This window comes from Talpa occidentalis, unplaced genomic scaffold (assembly GCF_014898055.3).
Source record: "Talpa occidentalis isolate TD23 unplaced genomic scaffold, MPIMG_talOcc4v2.1 talOcc4.7, whole genome shotgun sequence".
NCBI lineage: Eukaryota > Metazoa > Chordata > Mammalia > Eulipotyphla > Talpidae > Talpa > Talpa occidentalis.
In genome coordinates, this window is record NW_023605083.1 from 122,826,135 (window position 1) to 122,846,376 (window position 20,242).

General features: G+C 56.4%; 1 protein-coding gene and 1 long non-coding RNA gene across 4 annotated transcripts in view; one reads left to right on the forward strand and one right to left on the reverse strand.

Moving 5' to 3' along the window:
• WNT3 (Wnt family member 3) overlaps positions 1 to 20,242 on the forward strand; it is a 36,984-nt gene that overhangs the window by 14,921 nt on the left and 1,821 nt on the right. Inside the window, exon 2 of the mRNA XM_037493306.1 lies at positions 19,407 to 19,648. Within this exon, the coding sequence (XP_037349203.1) occupies positions 19,407 to 19,648 (242 nt within the window). The remainder of the gene's footprint in view (positions 1 to 19,406; positions 19,649 to 20,242) is intronic.
• LOC119232572 (uncharacterized) lies at positions 1,177 to 7,131 on the reverse strand. 3 transcript variants are annotated; one of them, XR_005122155.2, is made up of 4 exons: positions 7,044 to 7,131; positions 5,379 to 5,486; positions 2,624 to 2,752; positions 1,177 to 1,590 (listed from the first exon to the last, which is right to left on the reverse strand). It is a non-coding gene; the product is annotated as an uncharacterized LOC119232572 (long non-coding RNA). The 3 variants fall into 3 exon arrangements; XR_005122154.2 differs by having other exon boundaries at positions 1,177 to 1,618; XR_005122156.2 differs by having other exon boundaries at positions 1,177 to 1,618; positions 5,374 to 5,486.

Sequence of the window (20,242 nt, forward strand, 5' to 3'; positions counted from 1 at the left end):
CAAACATGGTTGTTGGAGCTTTTGCTGGGCTCCAAGGACTGGTCTGTGTGGATTTAATGACCCGAGTTAATGGTTTAGACACTGGCCATTTCAGCCTGCTAAGCGCGGTGAGTAAGTGTGGCGGGGGTGGCAGGAGGCCAGGGTCAGATGCAGGTGCAGACAGTCATCACCACCTTCAACCTGGAGGCAGAGTCCTGCTAAACAGCAGGAAGAGAGGTGGTGACAGGGTGGTGGGGCGGGGGGTGGGGTGGGGGGGGAGCTGATATACTTTTGGGGTGGCTGGGTGCCAGCCTTACGCAAATCCAGGCTGCTCCTTGACCTTGGGCATGGGGAAATCCAGGCCAACAAAGTCAAGTTGTAGTCAGATTCATTCGCAGGCCCCCACAATTTGGTACATGACCTGGGCTCCAGCCCCAGGGACTTGACTGCTGAAGTGGGTATCAGTGGAGTGACTTCATTTTCTATGTGTGTGTGTGTTTGTGTTTGGAAGTGACTTTTTCCCCACTCATAGCCCTAACAAGTTTGGGGCACTATCATTCTTATTGCCAGGACCATCAGCAACCTTGAACTTCAGTGTATCTTTTCTGTCCTTGTTAAATTCCGTATAAGTGATTTCTTTGTCACTCAGAATGTAAAACTCTCAGCTCCAACTGTTATAGGGCAGCCCCGATACAAAACGGGGTGCCTGACGGTGGGTCCTCACCCGCGTGCTTAAAAGGACTTATCAGTGCTCTACTGCAGGCACACGTGAAAGGTTAATAAAAGGTTTATTTACAAGGGAAGGGGAAATGAGGAAATGGACAGCTCAGGGAGAAAAGTGGGAGACAATGTTTTAAATGCGTCCTACCCAATCCGCCAATCTGGAACCCCAAATGGCGCTCTGAGAGCTGGCCGCCAGCCAGGAGTCGTGAAGCCAGGAGGCGAGCGACAGAGCGAGCCAGCCCAAGGCCCACGTGTTTGGTTTTTATACCAACCCTGGCTGCTTCACTCCACCCTCAGGTCCCAGCCACCTTCCCTTCCCTTTGGTGGTGACTGGATTTGTCTTTCCCAATGTCCTGATGGCTTTGGTCTGGCGTGGGGGTGGAGTCCACAAAGCCTGCATGGAATTAGCTCAGGACATCCTTTCCCCCTAACACTACCAGAATATGTATTTAATACATTTTGGTTAGTCTAACTTAAAGTCTCCATTTTATTAATCAAGTTTATTGATCTTTTCAAAGAACTCGCTTTTATTTGTGTTGACATCTCTTTATTGTTGTTCTGCCTTCTGTCTCATTGACTGCTAGTCTCTCTGGAGTGCCTTCACAGCTGAACTGTCTGGGTATACCACAACTTGTCTACACTTGAACAAGAATAGCTGCTAGGGATACCTGCCCTGCAGTGGAACTGTGGGTGGCAGAGGTGTGAATGTTCTGCTTTGCAAGTGGATGTCACGCTGTGTTCCAAGGAGGCCGTGGCCATTTGCACTGTCATCTTTGCTCTCCATAGTCACCAGGTCACTGACACCTGGATCAAGTGACTTCATCTTTGTCAATCTGGTAGCTAAAAAGCATGGTCTGTGGTCTCCGTTTGCAGAAATGCTTTAAGTTCCTGCAGCAGGGAAAAAGCAGAGGCAGGGCTAGGGCCCCAGCGTTCATGTCAACACATAAAAACCATTTTGTCTGGTGTGTCTGATGGAAATTTCCTCCCTGGGGCCAGCCCACACCGGGAGCTCAGTCCCTTGAGCTCCTCACATGTCTGCCCAGGGGCTGCCACTGGTCATTTTGTTATAGGACAGGGAGAGGCAATCTTGGCCCAGTCATCTCTTCCCTGGTCACCTCCTAGCCTGCTTCCCCTTTCTGCCCCTCCAGTGCACTCTGAAGGGTCTTGAACACCCTGCCTGCCATCTGGAAACCATGCCAGTCCTAGCTAGAGGCTCAGTCTGCCAAGCTCAGGGCACATTCCCCTCCTGACCCTTCCCCTGCCCTTCTGGCCCAAAGGGCCACCCCACCAGAGTTGCTGCAATAACTTCTCTCAGGTGCCACTTCAGGGAAAACCAAAGGTGAATCCTTACCCCAAACCCTTATCCAAACACTGACTCTTTCTGCCAGGAAAGAAAAGCCAGGGGCTCTCAGCCTTTCTTGGCTCCTCCCACCTCCTCCGCCCAGGGCGCAACTCCACTTCCTAGGGCTTTCCTGTAAAGATGAAAGGGGCTTAAGACTCCTTTCCAATTGAGAAGCTCTTCCCATCACTCCAATGACTGGCCTTGACCTCACCCGGATTTTTCAAAATGCAGCTCAGAGTCTCCGTCTTCCCGGAATCATCTGGGCCTCACTGCCCTGCTCTTGCCTCTTCTGCACACCTTTTGGGCCAGGGGAGGATGTTGCAAAACGCTCTTACAGAACTTCTTACAGCCCCGCATTCCTGCTGAATGACTTCTGGGGTCAAATAAGCTTGGAAAGTACCCCCTGCTACTTCCAACATCTAGGTATTCACGGTGCTCATTAGCATATTAGCATCTCATTAGCATATTAACCACCCAGAGAGGCCCTGCGGGGGTGACCCTTGTTTTCATTTGTTTAATCTTGTTTTCCAAAAGTATTTAGCCTTGAAGTTCCTTTCCCCCTCAAGTAACAATTATTACCCTTTTAGTTTGTCCTTGTGGTCTTATTCTTCTCAGCAACCGGATTGCGATTCCTCTGGCTTTTCAAACTCATCCTGTGAGAACTAGTTCAGCCAGAGCACCCACTGCTGAGACTGAGTGAGAAGGTGCCTGCATTCACGAATGAATGAATGAATGAATGAGCCTCCCTCCTGGCTGACCTGCCCTGTGAGGCACTCAGAAACCAAAACCAGCCAGTCTTTGTGCCCTGGGGCAGAGCCTGACCCCTCCCCCCCAACCTCTCTTCACCACCACCGTGCCCCCAACATCCCCCACCCCCACCCCTGGTTGAATGGAATCACCCTGGTGTTCGGTCTCCTGTAATATGCTTCTTAGGTGCTATCTCCCTGTGAGACTGGGGGATCCTGCAGGGCAGGGAGCTGTCACATTCACCTCTCTGTGGCCCCCGAGTGGGTGCTCATTCACTGGCTGTGCCTGATGGAGCTGTCCTCCCACCCCTCGCAGAGAATGGCAGGGTGCTGTGGTTAAACCCTACCAGTTAAGCTTCCTGGGCTCTGGAACCAGATAGGATGTTGTCTTGCTACCTGGCAACTGCAGGTAAATAATCAATCACTTAATCTGTTTCCCTGTCCAGATGAGGCTGATGATTAGAGCCGGGTTGTTGGGAGGATTTAAATGAGTTACTAGTGCGCAGTGCATGGAACAGCGCCTGGCGCCCAGAATGGCATTGACCCCCGTGGGCACTCACAATAGCAACCACCAGGCACTGCGTTTCCATGACGCCTCCCTCTAGTCTCGGGGAAGTAGATGATGTTTGCATTTTCGGGTTGGGACGCCGGAGTGCTGGAGACGCTGCCCATGCACATGCTGACTGCTGGTGGGGGGCTGCTCTGTGCCTCCTTTTCCCTGGAGTGACCCCACGGGGAAGGGATATTTTTTTATCCTCTATCCTCACCAACAAGATGGAAACCCCAGACACTGTGTGGTTGGGTTTTACGTGCACGTGCAGCTCGCAAAAGAGCACACCCATATAAACTTGGGTTATTCGAGAGGCCCAGGGGGTAGACCCCGTAAGACAAAGATCATGAGGCAGAACTCACTTTGCGCCTACACAGCAGAAAGTCACCTGGGAGCCAGCCACGGGCTGGTGCCAACAGGCTTCTCCCCGGGGCCAGCCCACACCGGGCAGGCCTTCTTCCAGCCCACGGGCGGTTTGCACATCCCAGCCCGCGGGCTCAGAACTCATCAACCCCTTGGGCTTCATGTCTGGGGGGGTCACATCAGTGTCTCCGAAGTGCCCTTTCTCCCCCTTTTCTCTCAGAGCACTGGGCTCTGAGGTCTTGTAGATTTTTCACCCCATCATGTTGTGTGCCCAGCCACCCCTCCATCTCCACCAGCATGAGGTATAAGCTGGCCAGCGTCCTGGCACGTGTCCTCTGCTCCTGCATCCATGCGCATGTGGCCTGCCCTGAAATTACAGCCCCCCTCCTGGTGCCGTGTTGGATGCAGTGCATACAGTGGTGCCGAATAAGTGCTTTCCGCTGGGATGAATGGGCTGGGATCCAGAGAGTACAGGATTTGGGCTCAGACAGATGGGAGGGGTCAAATCCCCTTATGGTCCCATCTGAGCCTCAGCTTCTTTTGTGAAGAAATAGTCACTCAGGGCTGTCAAGAGGCTCAGCTGGGGTGCTCTGTGGGGAAAGTGCTGGGTCACTGCCATCCACCCTTCCCTCTTTTGGGCACTCGATGCCCACTGTTGCCAACAGGTCCTGAGTTCACATGTCCTGTCTCACACATAAGCCCCTCCAGCCCTAAGAAAGAGGCCCCGGGGTGCCTTCAGTGTGGGCCTGGCCATGTTTGAGACACAGAGAACCAAACTGCAAGTGTGGAAGATCCATGACAACTTTCAAAAGAGAAAAAGCTCCTTAGGAAGGGCCTGCGTTGGGTTTACAGGCCTATAAATCCAGCCAGCAGCCTGAGTAGCAGGACAGACCTGAGTATTTCCTTCCCCTCCTCCTTCAACCCTCCACCAAGTAGCTCCAAATAGGCCTGATCCTAATAAATGTCTCCTCTCATTGTGATAGGAGCCACTTTAATGCTACCCTTTTCTAGCTGGGTGATCCCAGATAAGTTACTTCCCCTCTCTGTCGTCACTTGTCAAATAGGGGTGAGGATGAGAATCTCAGTGTTCTCTGGCAAATTAAAAGATATATCTGGTTTGGGGCCTCCCTGGTGGCGCAAGGGGTTCAGAACTGCACTATGAAGCTGTCCGCAGCCACTACGGCACGAGTTCCATCCCCGGCCAGGGAGCTACCCACATGGCATGGCAGACCTCTCCTGACTCGCCTGCTGCTCCCCTCAGCAGTGTATTTCAGTAGATCTGCCTGTTCTGTTCCCCACTCTGTCTCTGGTGAATCCTCTCATTCCCTGCACCTCTGGCCTGTACCCCAGTTCTTATTTGCATAAATAAACCTTCAAAAAATAAAAATAAAAGATATATTCTATGTAAAGATTCTTCCATGGCTCTTGGCACTTGCCAGGGCTCAAGGAATATTAGCTGTTATTATTAATAATACTGAGCGTTCTGAGTACCCCAGGAAATTGGTTCCCTCACTGCCTTACTTATGGCAAAGTTCAGTAAATTATTTCCTCATGACCTTATTAGCCACTCTCTACCCAAATAAACACACCCACATTACTTATTCACCACTGGGTATGCACCTGTAAAAGCTCCCCTTTATCTTAGTTACAGCCCTGAGTGACCCCATTACCTCACCGTCCTCTTAGAGCCTCTCCTGGCTGGGATGGCTTGGCTGTCTCTCGGGGCCAGCCGGGATGCCTGGGGGAACTTCAGGTGGAAGTAACCTGCTCTGCTCTTTTGTCCCTGTATTTGTGGAGAAATTGGTCATTAAAAGCTGCTTACTTAAATGCTTGCTGTGTGGATGTGTGTGGGTGTGTAGCAGACACTTTTCCAAAGTGTCTTTTCTCCTGGAAGAAATTCCTTACTGCTTTTGTAATGAATGTGACCAGGGCACAGGACTGAAAATGCAAACATTCCCACAGCACCAGCCCGGGGCGTGGGCACGTGCCTGGTCTGGCAGGTGAGGGGGTTGTTGTGCTCAGTGATGGAAGGACAGGAGAGGAGGTGGCCAGGGGGCTCCACTTTTTTGGTGAAAAGTGCCTGGAGAACCAGAAGTCCTAGTCCCCTTCCCTTCCCCCCACACACTAGCTGTGGGCAAGATCAAGAATGGAGAGCCTCCCTGGTGGCGCAGGAGTTAAAGTCTAGCACTATCAAGCTGTTGCCAGTCACTTAGGCCTGAGTTCGATCCCCACTCAGGGAGCTACCCACATGGCGCAGCAGACCTCTCCTGACTCGCCCGCTGCTCCCCTTAGCAGTGTATTTCAGTAGATCTGCTGTTCTGCTCCCCACTCTGTCTCTGGTGGATCCTCTCACCCCCCTACACCCCTGCACCTCTGGCCTACACCCCGGTTCTCATCAAATAGGGTTGAGGATAACCTCGGAGGGCTCTCTGGCAAATTAAATGATATATTCTATGTAAAGAGTTTTCCACGGCTTCTGCCACTAGTCAGGGTTCAATGAATATTAGCTATTATTATTAATAATACTGACCACTCTGAGTTCTCCAGTACAAGAATGGAGAAAACTGTGGACCCCAGTAAGAGAAAAACCTTGGAAACTTAAACCCCAAGAGTGCCTGTTGACCTTGAGCATGTCTGCAGAGAGGGCTCTCCATGCACTGCAACAAATTAAGCAGCAAGTGGAAATTAGGGAGAAGGGAATATAGGGCAGGAGAAACCAAAGGAGGAGGATCTGGAAGGCACTAGGGTGAAGTGATTTTTCTTGGAAATAGTTTTATCTTGTCCTTCCTGAGAATTATCATGTGTTTTGTCATGCGCATGCACTGCCTGGGCCGAGGCTGGCATGTGATTTACACCTGAGGATGTAAACGCGGGGCAAGCCCAAACACTTTTTACTGATGTGCTGCTGGATCAAAAAGTTTTGCTTCCATTGCTGTAAAGATGGAGATTTGCTGGGAGGCCAAAGGCGAGAGCTGAGGCAGGGCCACCGCATGAGAGGAGGTGGACAGCGGCTGGTGGAGTGGCCAGCGGTGCTGGCAACACTAGGGTGGGGCCCGGGGGCGGATGCACAGGGCTGCCCCCTCCCTGGGACAGCGGCAGGTTCTGAGCCTTGTTTGTGACCTAGGACAGGGCTGCTCCATCTTGCCTCAGCGAAGGCCTGGAGGCCTCAGACCAATTAAATGCATTTCTCTGAAGATGGGGCCCCGCTCCCCACAGCCATTTTCCCTGCAGCCAGGGTTACCCCTCTTAGTGCTACAAAATTCAATGAGGGCCTGCACGACCCCGGCGGCAGCTCCTAGTTGAATTAAGGCGCCGAATGGATGCTTGAAACCCCCAGTACCTGTGGGCGCCGCTCCCGGAGAGGCCGGGGAGAAGGCGCCGACCCTGCCCAGGGGTGGGCGGCAGGACTCCGGGGCTTCTGGGCCGGCGGTGGGGGGCGGCGCGAGGGAAGCCGTTGGGGCTCGCTCTGGCGGCCTCGCCTGTGGATGGGGAATGGGCCGGGAGGGAGGGGCAGCCTCCGCTTTGAACTTGCGTGGAGCCTCCCCAGGCGGAGCGGGGGTGGGGCGGGAGCCCAGGTGCCGGGCAGGGCTGTCTTCACCTGCGCGTGCTCAGCGCCGTGGGGGGACCAGCGCGAGAAGAGGCCGGGGAATGCGGTGGAAATACCCACCTTGAAAGGCACCGAGGGGAGCGTTGCCCTGAGCGCCGCCCGCCGTGCCCGGCCGTGCGCACCTGCGCGGGGGGCGCCTGCCCCGGACGCCGCCCCCCGGGCTCCTGCCGGCCGGGGCGCAGCGCCCGAACCCCGAGGCTGGAGTCCGGAGGTCCCGCCGGGGGTGGGGGGGGGGGCTGGAGTTGTTGTCTTGTTGTTCCTTCAAAGTTTTCTAATGAAAATGGTCAGTCAGGAGAGGCCCCCAAGGAGCACATGTGCTGCCGCCTCCCAGCGCGGCTGCTGAGCATTTGTCACCCGCGCGCGCCCCTCCCCCAGCCGGCTTTTGGTTTTGTTTTTCCTGAACCATTTCAAAGTAAATTAGTCATCATGACTCTTCAGGCCTGCACTTCCAAAATATAAGGATGACTCCCACGACCACATACCATTATCACACTTAACAAAATTATGCATGACTTCTAATGAATCAGATTCCCCCGCTGGCCTCGGAGGCCGGCGTGGCTGGGATTTCACTCTGGGTTTCATTGATTGGATTGTTATGTCTCTTAAGTTGCTGTTAAGCTGAGCCATCTCTCCCCACATAACCCCATGCGCACACACGCACATCAGCACACACGCACATGCACATACACGCACATGCGCGCGGGTACACACACACACACACACACACACACACTTTTAAAAAATGACCTGGGCTTTTTGGCTTTTGGCGAGTTCAGGCCTGTAGCACGTGGACGGTCCCCCACACGGGACTTGTCTGGCTGCTTCCCCTTGGTGCCCCTGGATTTGTTCCTCTATCCCTCATGTGCCCTGACAGCTGAAAGTTACTTCTCAAATCTCCATGAGATTCAAAATAAACATCCTTGGCCAGAGAACTCCCTAGGGGGTGCTGGGTGTTCCGCTTTGCATCAGCTCATACCTTGTGCCATTGTCACGCTCTTGGGGAGGTTTTCTGTGATTCACTGTCCGGGTTCCTCCTGGAGAGTCTGATTCAGTGGGGCTGGGGCTGGGGCTGGCTCTGGAGTGCAGGTGTCCATATTTTTCAAAATCACCCCTAGTGACTTGAGCACCTTGGCCAAGTTGGCAAAGGTCTTTGCTCCTCTGCCGGGCTGTGCACGGACTGGGTCAGGCCCTCACCAGGGCTGTGGTCAGTGCTGTCCGGGTGTCCGGCGGGTGGGTAGGCATTTGGGCCCCAGGATGGGAGGAGTATGGGCTAGCTGGGGGTAGCTTCTGGCTTAGCGGGGCCTTCTTGCCAGACCAGGAGGGCCCTGCTCACATCTGGGGGCTCCCAGGCCCAGCACAGGGCCTGGACAGGTGTGTTTGTTGAGTGAGGACACACCAGGCAGTGGCTTCTGGAGGGGCCTTGGGGAGCAACTGGAGTGAACTCCCAGCTGAGCAAAGCGGCCCTGCCTTCCACGTTCCCTCCTGGGCTTCTTCCCAAGAATCAAAGAATTTCCAGACTGCGGGGCCATCAAAAAACACCCAGAAAACCACGAGGGTCTTCACCTGCCCCCTCCACTTTCCCTGTTGGCAGCCTGCCAGGTTTGGGGAAAGTGAAGACAATGGCTGGGGTGGTCTGGAGGAGCTGCTCTGTGGGCTAAGAGGAACAGGGGTGCTGTACCCATTGGTGAGCCAGAGTGAACTTTGCTCCCACACTAAAAGGAAGGATCTATTCCCCTTCTCAAAAAAACTCAGTTTTAGCAGAGAAACAGAGTCAATGTGCATTTCAACTGAATGTGTTTCTGGGAAGCACGAAGGGAACAGTTTAAACTGTATATATCAAGAGGGGATTTTTCAATAGGATCTTGAAGGATGAATAGGAATCCAAAGAGAGCAGAAAGGCTGGGAAGGCCGCCTTATCTTTAACCACGGCTTGGAGATAAAGCAGTACGGGAACCCAGCAAACTTCCAGCCTGGGAACCAGCCCTGTAAGACCCTTGTTTTTCCATCTGTAAAATGGGAGACCCCTGCATTCTAAAGATTTATTTATGCATACAAGAACTGGGGTGTAGGTTGGAGGTGTGGGGGGCGGGTAGTGAAAGGATTCACCAGAGTGGGGAGCAGAACCGATGGATCTACTGAAATACACTGCTGAGGGGAGCAGCGGGTGAGAAAAGAGGGGTCTGCTGTGTCATGTGGGTTAGCTCCCTTCTGGGGATCGAACTCTTTCTGCAGTGGCTGGCGATAGCTTCATAGTGCTGCGACTTTAATCCCTGCACACCCAGGGAGTCCCTGACCCCTGCGTTCTATAGCCTAGGGGCTGGAGGACTTGGGAAGGGCAAAGTGTTACAAGGCTAAAAGGAGCTAATGCTGTGTGTGAGGTTGAAGAGTGCAGGCGAGAATTCTGGTGGGTGGAGTGGGGCCGGGAGGTACTGGTGGCCTGTGGGACTGTGTCTTCTGCACACCGAGGAGGGTGGAGGCCACACTGGAAAGGAGGTCTTAGGCACACTGGAAAAGGAGGGCAGTTCACGTGTTCTGAGGCCCTGGGCCTCAGACTGGAGGCTTTGAGAAGCAAAGCGGTGCTGTAAGGGAGACAGTCTGTGTGTCCAAAGCCTACGCAGGTCACGTGGCTTCTCTGCGCTCCAGCACCCCAAGGAACTGTACTAGATGATGCCCCAGGCGCTGCCCAACATGGGCCTCACACTCTGACAGAATAACTAACGTGTGGCCGTTTACAGAGGCTTCTAATATCTTCTGGACGACTCTGCCCAGTCCCTCCCTCCAACTAGCATGACGGCAGCAGGAGAACCTTCTCAGGCAGAGACTTTGATTCAGCAAACCTTTCCTGAGCATCTGCCCAGTGAACACCCCAGAGAAACCAGGTCCCAATGGGGTTTCTGGAATATTCAGCATCTTTCAAGTTGGAAAGATTGAACCCATCTACAGGGAACTTTAAGGAAAATCACCCCAAACAAGTGGGCGGGGGTGCAGTGGCGCAAAGCCCGTCATTTGATGTCTTTGGCTGCTGTCTGTTGTCGTGTCATCAGTCAGATGGCACATCAGATGGCACGACTCCTCTGTGTGCCCGCAGAGCCCGCATGGCCGTGGCCCACATGGGACGGGCAGGACTCCCCCGAGCAAGCGAGGCCGCTCGGACTCACCTGAGTCCTGACCTGTTCGGCAAAACAAGTGCACCTGGGAGCCGTGTCCCGCTCTGCAGTCACCTGCAAACATTTGCCTGCCTGTGGCCTTGGTGCCTCTCAGGAGACCCCTTGGGGGCCCCCTTATATCCCCTCTGGGTACCCACCTGGGCCCTGGAGCTTCCTTGCCCCTGATGAGCCCTCCCGAGCCAGTACCTGCCTGCAGGGAGACACCCACAGCTCACCTGCCCTCGCTGGGCCGAGGGAGGGCGGCCTGAGGAGACCCAAGCTGCAGCGGCTTTGCGGGAGCCCCTGTCCCCTCTCTCTGCTCACGCGTGCCCCCCACTTTCTCAGACCTCTTCCCCCACGTCTCCCAGTTCTCACCCTCCTCTCCTCCTCCCCAGACCCAGAGTCCTGCTCGGAGCCCCCCAGTTTGGCTGAAGGGGACAATCCCTCTCCACTGCCCTCCCCTTCTCTGCGCCGATCACCTCCGCTTTCCTGTGAATTTGAGGGGGGAAAAACCCCTCCACTCACAACACAACAAAAAACAGGTTTCAACATTTTACAGGTTTCAACATTTTTCAGGATGCCTTGTCACATCTTATCAGATCAGCCGGAGCCGCAGGCGGGCGGGCGCTCGGGAGCTCTCTGGAGAACAGAAGCTGTAACATTCCAGCCCGGCCGGCCCGCCCTCCCCGCCTCCCGTCCCACTGCTCCCCAGAGAAGCCTCCAGCTCCGGGACCGTGGGGCCGGCCCGCCGCCCCCTCCCCAGGGAGCTCAGTGTTCCCCAAGCCCTTGGTTCTGAGCGTCTCCCCACCGTTCCTAGTGTGCTCAGCCGGGGCCCCTGGCTCCTGGGTGGCCTTCATTCACCCCCACGGAAACCGCCCCTCTCTGGAAGTTGGGGGACACAGGGGGGTTGCCAGAGGCAGTCACAGAAGTAGAAGCAGCCACTTGGCCAGCAGGACCAGCGACCTGTCGGCGAATTAAGGGAGGGAGAAGGTGGGGAGCCCCCCGCCCCAGCCCCGTGGCCGCGCTCAGGGGCCGCTGCCCGAAGCGTGACGTTCTGCTCTGCTTTCCTCTTTTTCTCTTGAGCGTGTGGCTTTTTCTGCCCGTGGCGGTGTGGCCGGCTGGCCTGGGACACCGCCTGCCCCTCGCGGTTGCCCTCAGCCCCCCTTCGTCCTGTTCCTGCTGCTGCGTGGGGGCCTGGGCCACACGCTACAGGGGCCAGGCCCGGGAAGGGTTGCCCAGAGTCCAAAGGCCCAGTGTCTGCCGGGCCAAGCCGAGGGAGAGGCCCAGAACCCGGGTCCCAGCACAAGAGAGAAAGGGGTGCCGCTCAGGGGCGGGAGGAGACAGCCGGAAGGGCCCCCTTGGGCGCTGAGAGGCCCCGGCCAGCACCCGCTCCGGGAGCTTGCAGCTGTGGCCTGACATGCTCCTTAGCATCCACCGTCACGCACTCCCCGCACCGCTCCCCAGCCCGTCCTTGCGCCCACCCCGGCCGCGTTGTGCACATTTCTAACAGCTTAATATTCCAAAGCCCAGCTCAGGAGCCTTCCACAGCTGCCCAGGCCACTGGGGTGAAGCTGGGCACTCGGTGCCCCGTCCCCGCCTCTGCTCCTTTGCAGTCTCTGGGCTCCAGCGAGTGTGGATCAGCTGCTGTTCCCTCCTCCACCTCTTGCTTAGGGCTGTTCCCTATCTCAGCACCCCTGCAGTGCTCCCCAGCTGTCCCCCACCAGCTCAGCCCTGATCACCACAGCCCCTCTTGCCTCTGGCCATGTGCTCTCTGGCGTGGTGGGCACTTTGCTTACAAATTACCAGCACCTGGGGACCCTCTGGCACTCATGGCACCCAACCTAGTAGGTGCTGCGAAAACTGCTCTGTGATTGACAGAGGCCTCCTGGCCTGGGAGCCGTGTGGGCGTGGCTGATTCAGCGCCAGGGTTCCAGGACCTGGCGCTTGGCCTGATGAGCGTCATTAGTCAAATGTGTGTGGAGTGAACTGATGGGGGATGAGTAGGAGTTGACCAAGGCAAGACTTGAACCCGCTCTCCTGGGGCAGGCACCTCCTTTCCTCACATTTCTCGTTCTCATGGCACCTGGCCGGGGTGATTGGGATGAAACCAAGGGGGGAAGTCCAGCAGGAGGCCCCCAGGGGCTCAGAAGCTCTTGTAGGGGCTCCTTCACCATCTCTTCTCTAGACTCTGGGGCCCAGCTCACCTTTCCCTTCTGCGCAGAAACATGGGTGCCCTGCTGGACACGCAGGAGAACCAGATGGCCCGTGCCCTTTGAGAGAATGACTGATGAGAAAGTTCTAGAGCTCTGCCTGCTTCTGTGCTGAAAGACATCAGCTGTGGCATCTAGGTTTGCTCCATAGGCCACGGGACCACATGGCCTTGCCCCTGAGGTGATATGAGCACCCATGTGCTCCAGGGAGGACCTGAGGGACTCATGAATCTTGACTTAGGTCCCTCCTCTTGCTTTGTCATGAGCTCCCTGCCCAGGCACCATGGTGAGTAGTCTCAAGTCCAGGCCCCGTGGCCTCCCATGGTGGGAGCAGTCTTTGCCTCCACACTTTAGGAGTTGGGTGCACCCACTTTAGGAGTTGGGTACATTTAGGAGTTGGGGCACCTGAACTTGTCAGGTTCTCCTCACAATGTCCACCAGCCCTCAGAGGCCTCTTGACTAAGTGGGAAGTTGAGGCCTGGATTTCCAAGACCAACTCTTGGCTCTATAATTCCAGCTCATTTTCTAGCCTTTCTAGAAGTTTCCATCTTGCCCCAGGCCAGTGTGGGGACACAGGAGCATCTGTTCAGTGTGGCCTGGGAGCTAGTAGATGAAGCACTAGCATGGGACTGTTACAGGGTTTCTAGAAACATGGTGGTCACTCTGGAGGTGAGAGACAATGACCACAAAGGCAGTGGTTTCCAATTCCCTTCCTCCATCTCAGCACCTAGATCAGCCATTTTAAGAGCCTCTAGGTCTCTGGGTCAGAGTTGTAAGAGGCTCTGTCTGGGGCCTGAGGCTCTCTACACTCTGTCTGGGGTGGCAGAGATGGTTAGACCTCGATATGGGGTAAGGTGAGGTCAAGGGCACCATGAATCAAGAATGTCATGATTGGGGGAGGCTGGGCCATGGAGTTCACCCCAAGACTGGAAGGAGGAGGAGGGGGGCCCTGGAGAATTTCCCTGAGTTGTATGCTGGAGCACCTTCTACAGCCCACCGGATAGAAGTGTCTGTGCGTGTGGCTGTGCGATCCAGAGAAAGGAGGTATTCTCCTGGGCCTCTGTCCTTCCGTCCAGAGAAGGTGGCATTAGACCAGACCAGCAGCGAGAGGCCTGCAGGTGGGGGCGAGGGAGGGATCGGGGGAGGGGGCGGCTCCTTCTCCTTTTCCATTTAAATCATTTTTAAATGTACAATTCCGTGGCATTAAGTGTACTCACAATATTGTGAAACCCTCACAACTATCTATTTCTAGAATCTTTCATCATCCCCAACAGAAACTCTGTACTCATTAAGCAATAATTTCCCCTCCTCCACCCCAACCCCTGGTAACCACTAATTTACTTTGTCATTATGAATTTACCTATTCTTAGTGCTGTGTATCAGTGGAAACATACAATATCTCTACTTTTGCGACTGGCTTATCTCACTTAGCATGATGTTTTCAAAATTCATGAACGTAGTGTGTATCAGACCTTCACTCCTTTTTATGGCTGCATAATATTCCATTGAATGGCTAGCCCACATTTGCCTTCATTCATCTGTTGATGGACACGAGGGTTGTTTCCACCTTTGGCTGTTGTGAACACGCTGCCTTAAATATGGGGGTGCAAGATATCCACTTTTCTTTTGGGTAAATACCTAGGGATGAAGTTGCTGGCTCACCTGGTCATTGTATGTTTGGCTTTTTGAGAAAGAGGTCTCTCTTTTTATCTGTTTTATGTAAAGAGGAGAAGGGAGGTGGTTGCATATGATTCTGTCTGGAAAAATGCTAACAAATAACAAATATCTTAAACTGGCTCAATCTTGAGTCTCCTCTGAAGCTAAAATTTTATATGGTTTGGAGGTTCCAAGGTTAAAAAGAGACAATTTTGGGTGTCTTGGAGGCCACTGACTGGCTGTGGGGCTCCAACCCAAATGGCTCGTTATGAGAAGCAGGTTGGGGACGTTGAAGTGTGTGCCCCTTTGCAGCACATAGTCAGCCTGCAGTGGGACAGGTTAGCGCTGGCTGGGAGGCAAAATCTATGGGCACAATGCCAGTGTCGCCGGATAGGACCCAGTGCAAGGCCTCCTGTCCGCGTCTCTCCACATGCTACACCAGTAGGTCGATTCGGCCTCTGGGCTCACCTGAAACTTTTAGCTAAAAGTTTTATCTCTGCCCCATGCTTGCCAGACAGGATCACCTTCAACCCTCTGCAGACAGAAGGGGTTTCTGGGTGGGGAAGAACTGGGTGGGGGCAGGGATCGGATGAAGCACATATTGGGTGAAGTCCGGTCTCTTGGGGAGGGGATGGTACCCTGAGTAGTGAACGCCGAGGTCTCCGCCCGCAGCCTGCCGCCTGCCCGCACCTGCTGTCCATCCGCTGGGCGGCCGTGTCCGTCCTCAGCCCAGCTGGGCAGTGGGTGGTTGGGGCGGAGGATGAGCTGTCCTAGGGGGAGGGTGGCAGGACCCTTGGGCAGGGCAGGGCCAGGAGCTGTGTATAAATAGCCCCTGCCCAGTTGGGAAGGCCTGGCAGTGCCCGGCTTCCTCCCCCTCACCAGCTGCCCATCCCAGGCCGGTCCCTACCTCCCCGGGGAGCCTGGCCACTGTCTCAGACCCCAAACGGAGGAACTTCCTCAGCGGAACCGCTGAGGAGTCTTGTCCTGTGTGTAGGTGGAGCCTCCGGATGCCTGGAGGCCTGGAGAGTGGGGCTGCGGGGCTGCAAGGTGTGGGGAGGCCAGATTAGCCTTTGAGAGAAGAAATGATCCCTCCTCCCTTCCCTGCAGAATCAGCGGGAACCGAGCTGGTGTTGGGGGAGACGCAGCCTCTCTCCTTGGGGAATTTATGCCAGCACAGCCAGAGGGAATCAAATCAGCCCAACACTGTGTGATAAGAAAGTTTGAATAAGGAAGAGGAGAAACGCAGCAGCGGGAACAGTACTTCTGTCTCGGAGTCTGTGGTGAACCAGGAGCCCAGGGCTGACCGGCCGGGTTGGCGGAGGGGCCTGGGCGGCCGAGGGGAGCCTCCGGGCTGGGGTCTCGGCTCCTGCCAGGGCGCAGAGGCTGCGGATAGCCAGGCTGCGGGGCGCTCAGCAGGCCGGGCCAACCTCATCAAAGCCACGCACATTTTGGTAGGAAGGACGGAGGAGAATAAGGCTCCTACGTGACCGCGCCCAGGGGAGCGTGCACTTCAGTATTAGGGACAAGGAGTTGTGGGGGGCGGTGGAATCTCAGACATGAGCCGTGGGTGGGAGGCCGGCTCGGGGCCCGGGCGGCCAGGCACGCTCCGGAGGGCAGCGATCCTGCAGAAATCAACCCCACAGCCGTGGCCTCATTAGCCCAACACCGGCCTGCAGAGCTAAGCCCTCTCCCCAGCGGCCTTGCTCATTACCGGCAGGATGTCCACACCAGAGCGGGCGCCCTTGGAAGGGACACCCCGGAATGGCCCTTATGCCCTTCCCCTTTGGGGAGGGCATGTCTTTGTTCGGCCACTCTGGCTAGGGCTGAGCTCCCAGGAAAAGGGTCTCTGTGCTCCGGGCCAAGGCCCCCTCGCCCGCGCGGGATGGGAGGGCCTCTCACCCCTCGGGCGTGTTCCAGCCAGTCAGAGACGGAGGGCAGGACCAATGAGGCTGCCGGCAGGGCCAGGGCCAGAGCGCGGAACAGTGGGGTCACCACCCGCGGGAGCTTCAGCCCCTACATTCCCAGCGTGTCTGCTTCGCAGATGAAGAGGCTGGAAAGTGACGTGCGCGCTGGAGAGAGCAGCTGGGAAGCAGCAGAGCGGCGGCCTGGCAGCTGGTTGGCTATGGCCAGTTACCCAACCTCTCTGTGCCTCAGTTTCCTGTCTGTAAAGGGGGGGTGGCCATTCCCTCCCCCAGAGCAGTTGTGAGGATTAAGTGAGGTCACGCAGCGGAGCGGCCAGCCAGGACAGAGTGTGGTGGCCGTCACTGCTGGGTGGTGACTGCAGAGGACAGGAGGCCTGGCTGGGGCTGGAGGGAATTGTGGGTCACCGCGGGGAGGACCTGGCCACGGGCTGGGCATCTCTGGGGGAGGGGCGGGGGAGGCGGCCTCCTCTGCCAGGACCTCTTTGCAGGCATTCTGGTCCTGCTGTCATCTCCCTGGGTGAACGGAGCCTGGAACAACGGAGCCTGGAACTTCGGACCCTGGCTTGGATGGGGAGCGACTTGGGGCAGGCCCACCCGGTTGGGGGGTGCAGTGGGAGTGGAAGCCAGGCTGATGGGGAATGTGGGCACTGTAGGGCCAGTCACACCTTCAAGAAGAGGAGAGGACGGAGCCCCCTGTGGTGTGACCAGGGGAAGGCTCTGGCCAGGGCAGGGACTCCAAGGCTGGACGTGGTGCCAGGTCTCTCTTCCTGCTGCACCAAGGCAGAGACCCGCCCAGGGTCTGCAGGAGGCAGAGAGTCCCCACCATAGTCCTTTAGACGTGTCCTCATGCTCCCAAGCTCAGGACCAAACTGGGGTGCACCACGGGGGAAGCAGCAACCCCTGTCCCGCCTCAGCTCCCTGGCTGCCCCCGTCTAGGGCTTCAGTAGGAAGGGAGCAAAAAGAGTGGGTGAGGCCTGAGTTTCTTTCCATGGGGGACCTTGCTCCTGAGCCTCCTCCCCAGGACAACACCATGCTAAGACATCTACACTAAATCTTGCCTCAGTTTCCCCCCAGTGACTAAAGTGCTGCCAGGCAGTTGGCAGGGCAAGGCTGGATGTGCTGATTAGGAGCAGGTGGAGGGGTGGCTTGCACGGGTGGGAGGCTCTGTCTGGCACTTCGAAGTCTACAGACTTGGCAGCTTGCTCAGCTCCCTGGCCTCAGTTTCCTCATCTGTGAAAAGGAATGATGACAATGGTAACGAAGTTCCTGCCTCAGAGACTGTGAGGATTATGTCAGGTAAAAGATGGGCACTCAGAAGCAGCCTGGCACAAAGTAAAACATAGACACTAGATTATCACTATCATCATGCCAACCTGTCTATACCTATAGAGAGGGAAGGGGCAGGAGAGAGTGGCCTGTGGCCTATCAGGTGCTGCATGTGTCCCGTGCCCACTGGGGACTCGGGGTTGACTCGCTCTCCTATTCAGGCTCAGTGTTGAGGCCCAGGCTCAGGGCCAGGCTCAGGGCCAGGCCAGCAAACACCCCTGTCTCCTCCCTCCCTGACCCAGGCAGCCACTGCCCAGCAGGCAGGGAGCTGCTGGTTCGCCCGGCGGGCTCTGAGGCAAGGTGGCTGGGCTCCTAGGAGCAAGTCCTCAGTGCTCCGTGGTCCCGGCTGGTTGAGTGACTGGCAAGGCGAAGCCATCTGCAAAATGGGTCTGCTCTCACCCTCCTGCTGACATGGGTTGTCCTCAGGATTCAGTGAGCAGACCCAAGGAAGAGGCCCAGCCTGGCAGGGGGAAAGTCAGTAATTCAGCACTTAGCTCTTCTTGGTGCTACTGCAGGCCTGCAGGAGGCCCTTCCTTCTCTTTAAAAAGACTGAGCCCTCAAGATCTAAAAATGTTTCAGTGTTACACCTCTGAGCTCCCAGATCTGGTTCCCAGCCCCTCCCCCCAGAAGAAATAAGCAACTGGGAAAGCGGGGCCCACCTCTGCCTCTGACAACTGTACCCAGAGCCAGCTCAGAGCCAGCCGAGAGCCAGCCGAGAGCCAGCCGAGAGCCAGCCTGCAGTAGCTGCCCTCCGGGTGCCGGGAGCAAGAGCTGATACACGGCAGCTCAAGGGTTTGGCTCCTCTAGTGCCGAAAGCTTTCGTGTGCTTCTTTCTGGCTTGCCCTTGGGGTCTCTTCCCAAGGCTTCTGCTGTCGCTTTGTGTGGGGGGCTGCACTGAGGCCACTGCCAAACCAGAGCCTTTGGTCAGCGCAGGATCTAAAGGGAGAGGAGGTGAGGCCCGCTCTCTCCTTGCAGTTCACTCCGTCCCTGATCACAGGGCTGACGGCGACTGGCCTTGAAGCCCACCGAGACCCACGGATCATTTTCTCAGCTTCATGCACAAAATGTCCTTTCTGCTGCTCCTGTTCCCACCAAGGCCACAGAGTGTAGGGTGGGGGAGCAGGAGCTGAGGTTTTCTCCCTCCTTCCCGACCCGGAACTAAACTTGTCTTGAAACAAAACCAGTCTCTGGTGAGAGAGGAGGTGGCTCTCCAGAAACTTCTAGGAAGCTGCAGAGATAGTCACGGAGGCCCTGGTAGACAAAGGACTGGAAGACATTGGGAGGCTTGGGGTGGGCAGGCAGCGTCCTGGGGGAAGAGGCCTCCATCGCCACAGGTGGCCTGCATGTGCGCACGTGTGCAAGCTCTGCTGGCATGAGGTTTCTTTGCCTTTCCTGAGATGGGCTGGTTCCCATATTGGTTTGAATCCTTCCCATGGGTCCCAGAAACCTAGGCCCCCAGGCCAACCTTCCCACCAGGGAAACTGGCACAGAGCTTGGGAGGGACTTGACCTTGGGCCCTTGATGCCATCTTGCCAACTCAGTGCTCTTCTCATGGTGTTGTGCCCTGGAATGTTTCCACAAGTTTTCTGCTGGTCCTTATACCCCTGCAAGCTGGACAGGCCCTCGTAGAGGGCTGACTGCCTGGGCACGGCTCTGCCCTTTGAGGGGCCGCGTGTTCCAGAGGTCAAAGGCAGTGCATTCAGGTGCCAGGGTTCACAGCCCCATGTGCCTTCCGCTGCACCACCCACCCAGAGGGCTAGTGAGTGGAGCGGTGCCCCTGGGGGGCTGCATACTTTGTGCTTGTTTGCAGTGCCATTGCTCTCTGTCTGCCCGCAGGTCCCTGGCCCTGGGCCAGCAGTACACATCCCTGGGCTCACAGCCCCTGCTCTGCGGCTCCATCCCAGGCCTGGTCCCCAAGCAACTGCGCTTCTGCCGCAATTACATCGAAATCATGCCCAGTGTGGCCGAGGGGGTGAAGCTGGGCATCCAGGAGTGCCAGCACCAATTCCGGGGCCGCCGCTGGAACTGCACCACCATAGATGACAGCCTGGCCATCTTCGGGCCCGTCCTTGACAAAGGTACTGTCTCAAGCTCAGGCGGGAGGTGGGAGAGTGGCTGGTGGGGAGAGATGTCCCTCGGGAGGCTGTGACTCCCCGAGGGTACCTCAGTTGAGCCCAGAGAAGGGGTGGGGGGAGATAAAATTGGTCACAATCTGTGGCCTCCACAGAAAGTGGAGGTTCTTCTCTGAGTGGGCCCAGACTGTCACTATGGCTGCAACACCTTCTCAGGTGCGGCTGAGGTTGGACAGCCTTGAGCTGCTCTGGAGTCTGAGGCCCTAGTGGGCTGGGAGGCCTCCTCTGGCCTGCCTTCCCTCCTGGCTTGCACAGCGGAGAGCCCAGGCTTTGATGTGGACATCTGTGACATTTCCCCAGTGCTGTGTTAAGTGCTATACAAATCTAGGGGAGGGGGGGTCACCACCCCTAGGTCCTTCCCATAGAGAAAATTCTGGAACTGAGAAAGCTGCCTGGTGTGGGTGGCATTGCATTGCTCTCGAGTGCTTCCAGAGGTTTCTGCTGGTGCCCAAGCTCCTTGCAAGCCAGTCACCCACAGACCATAGCTGCGCAGAGGACGGGCTGGCTGGCCTTGGGGAACGTCCAGCCGCCTGCAACCTG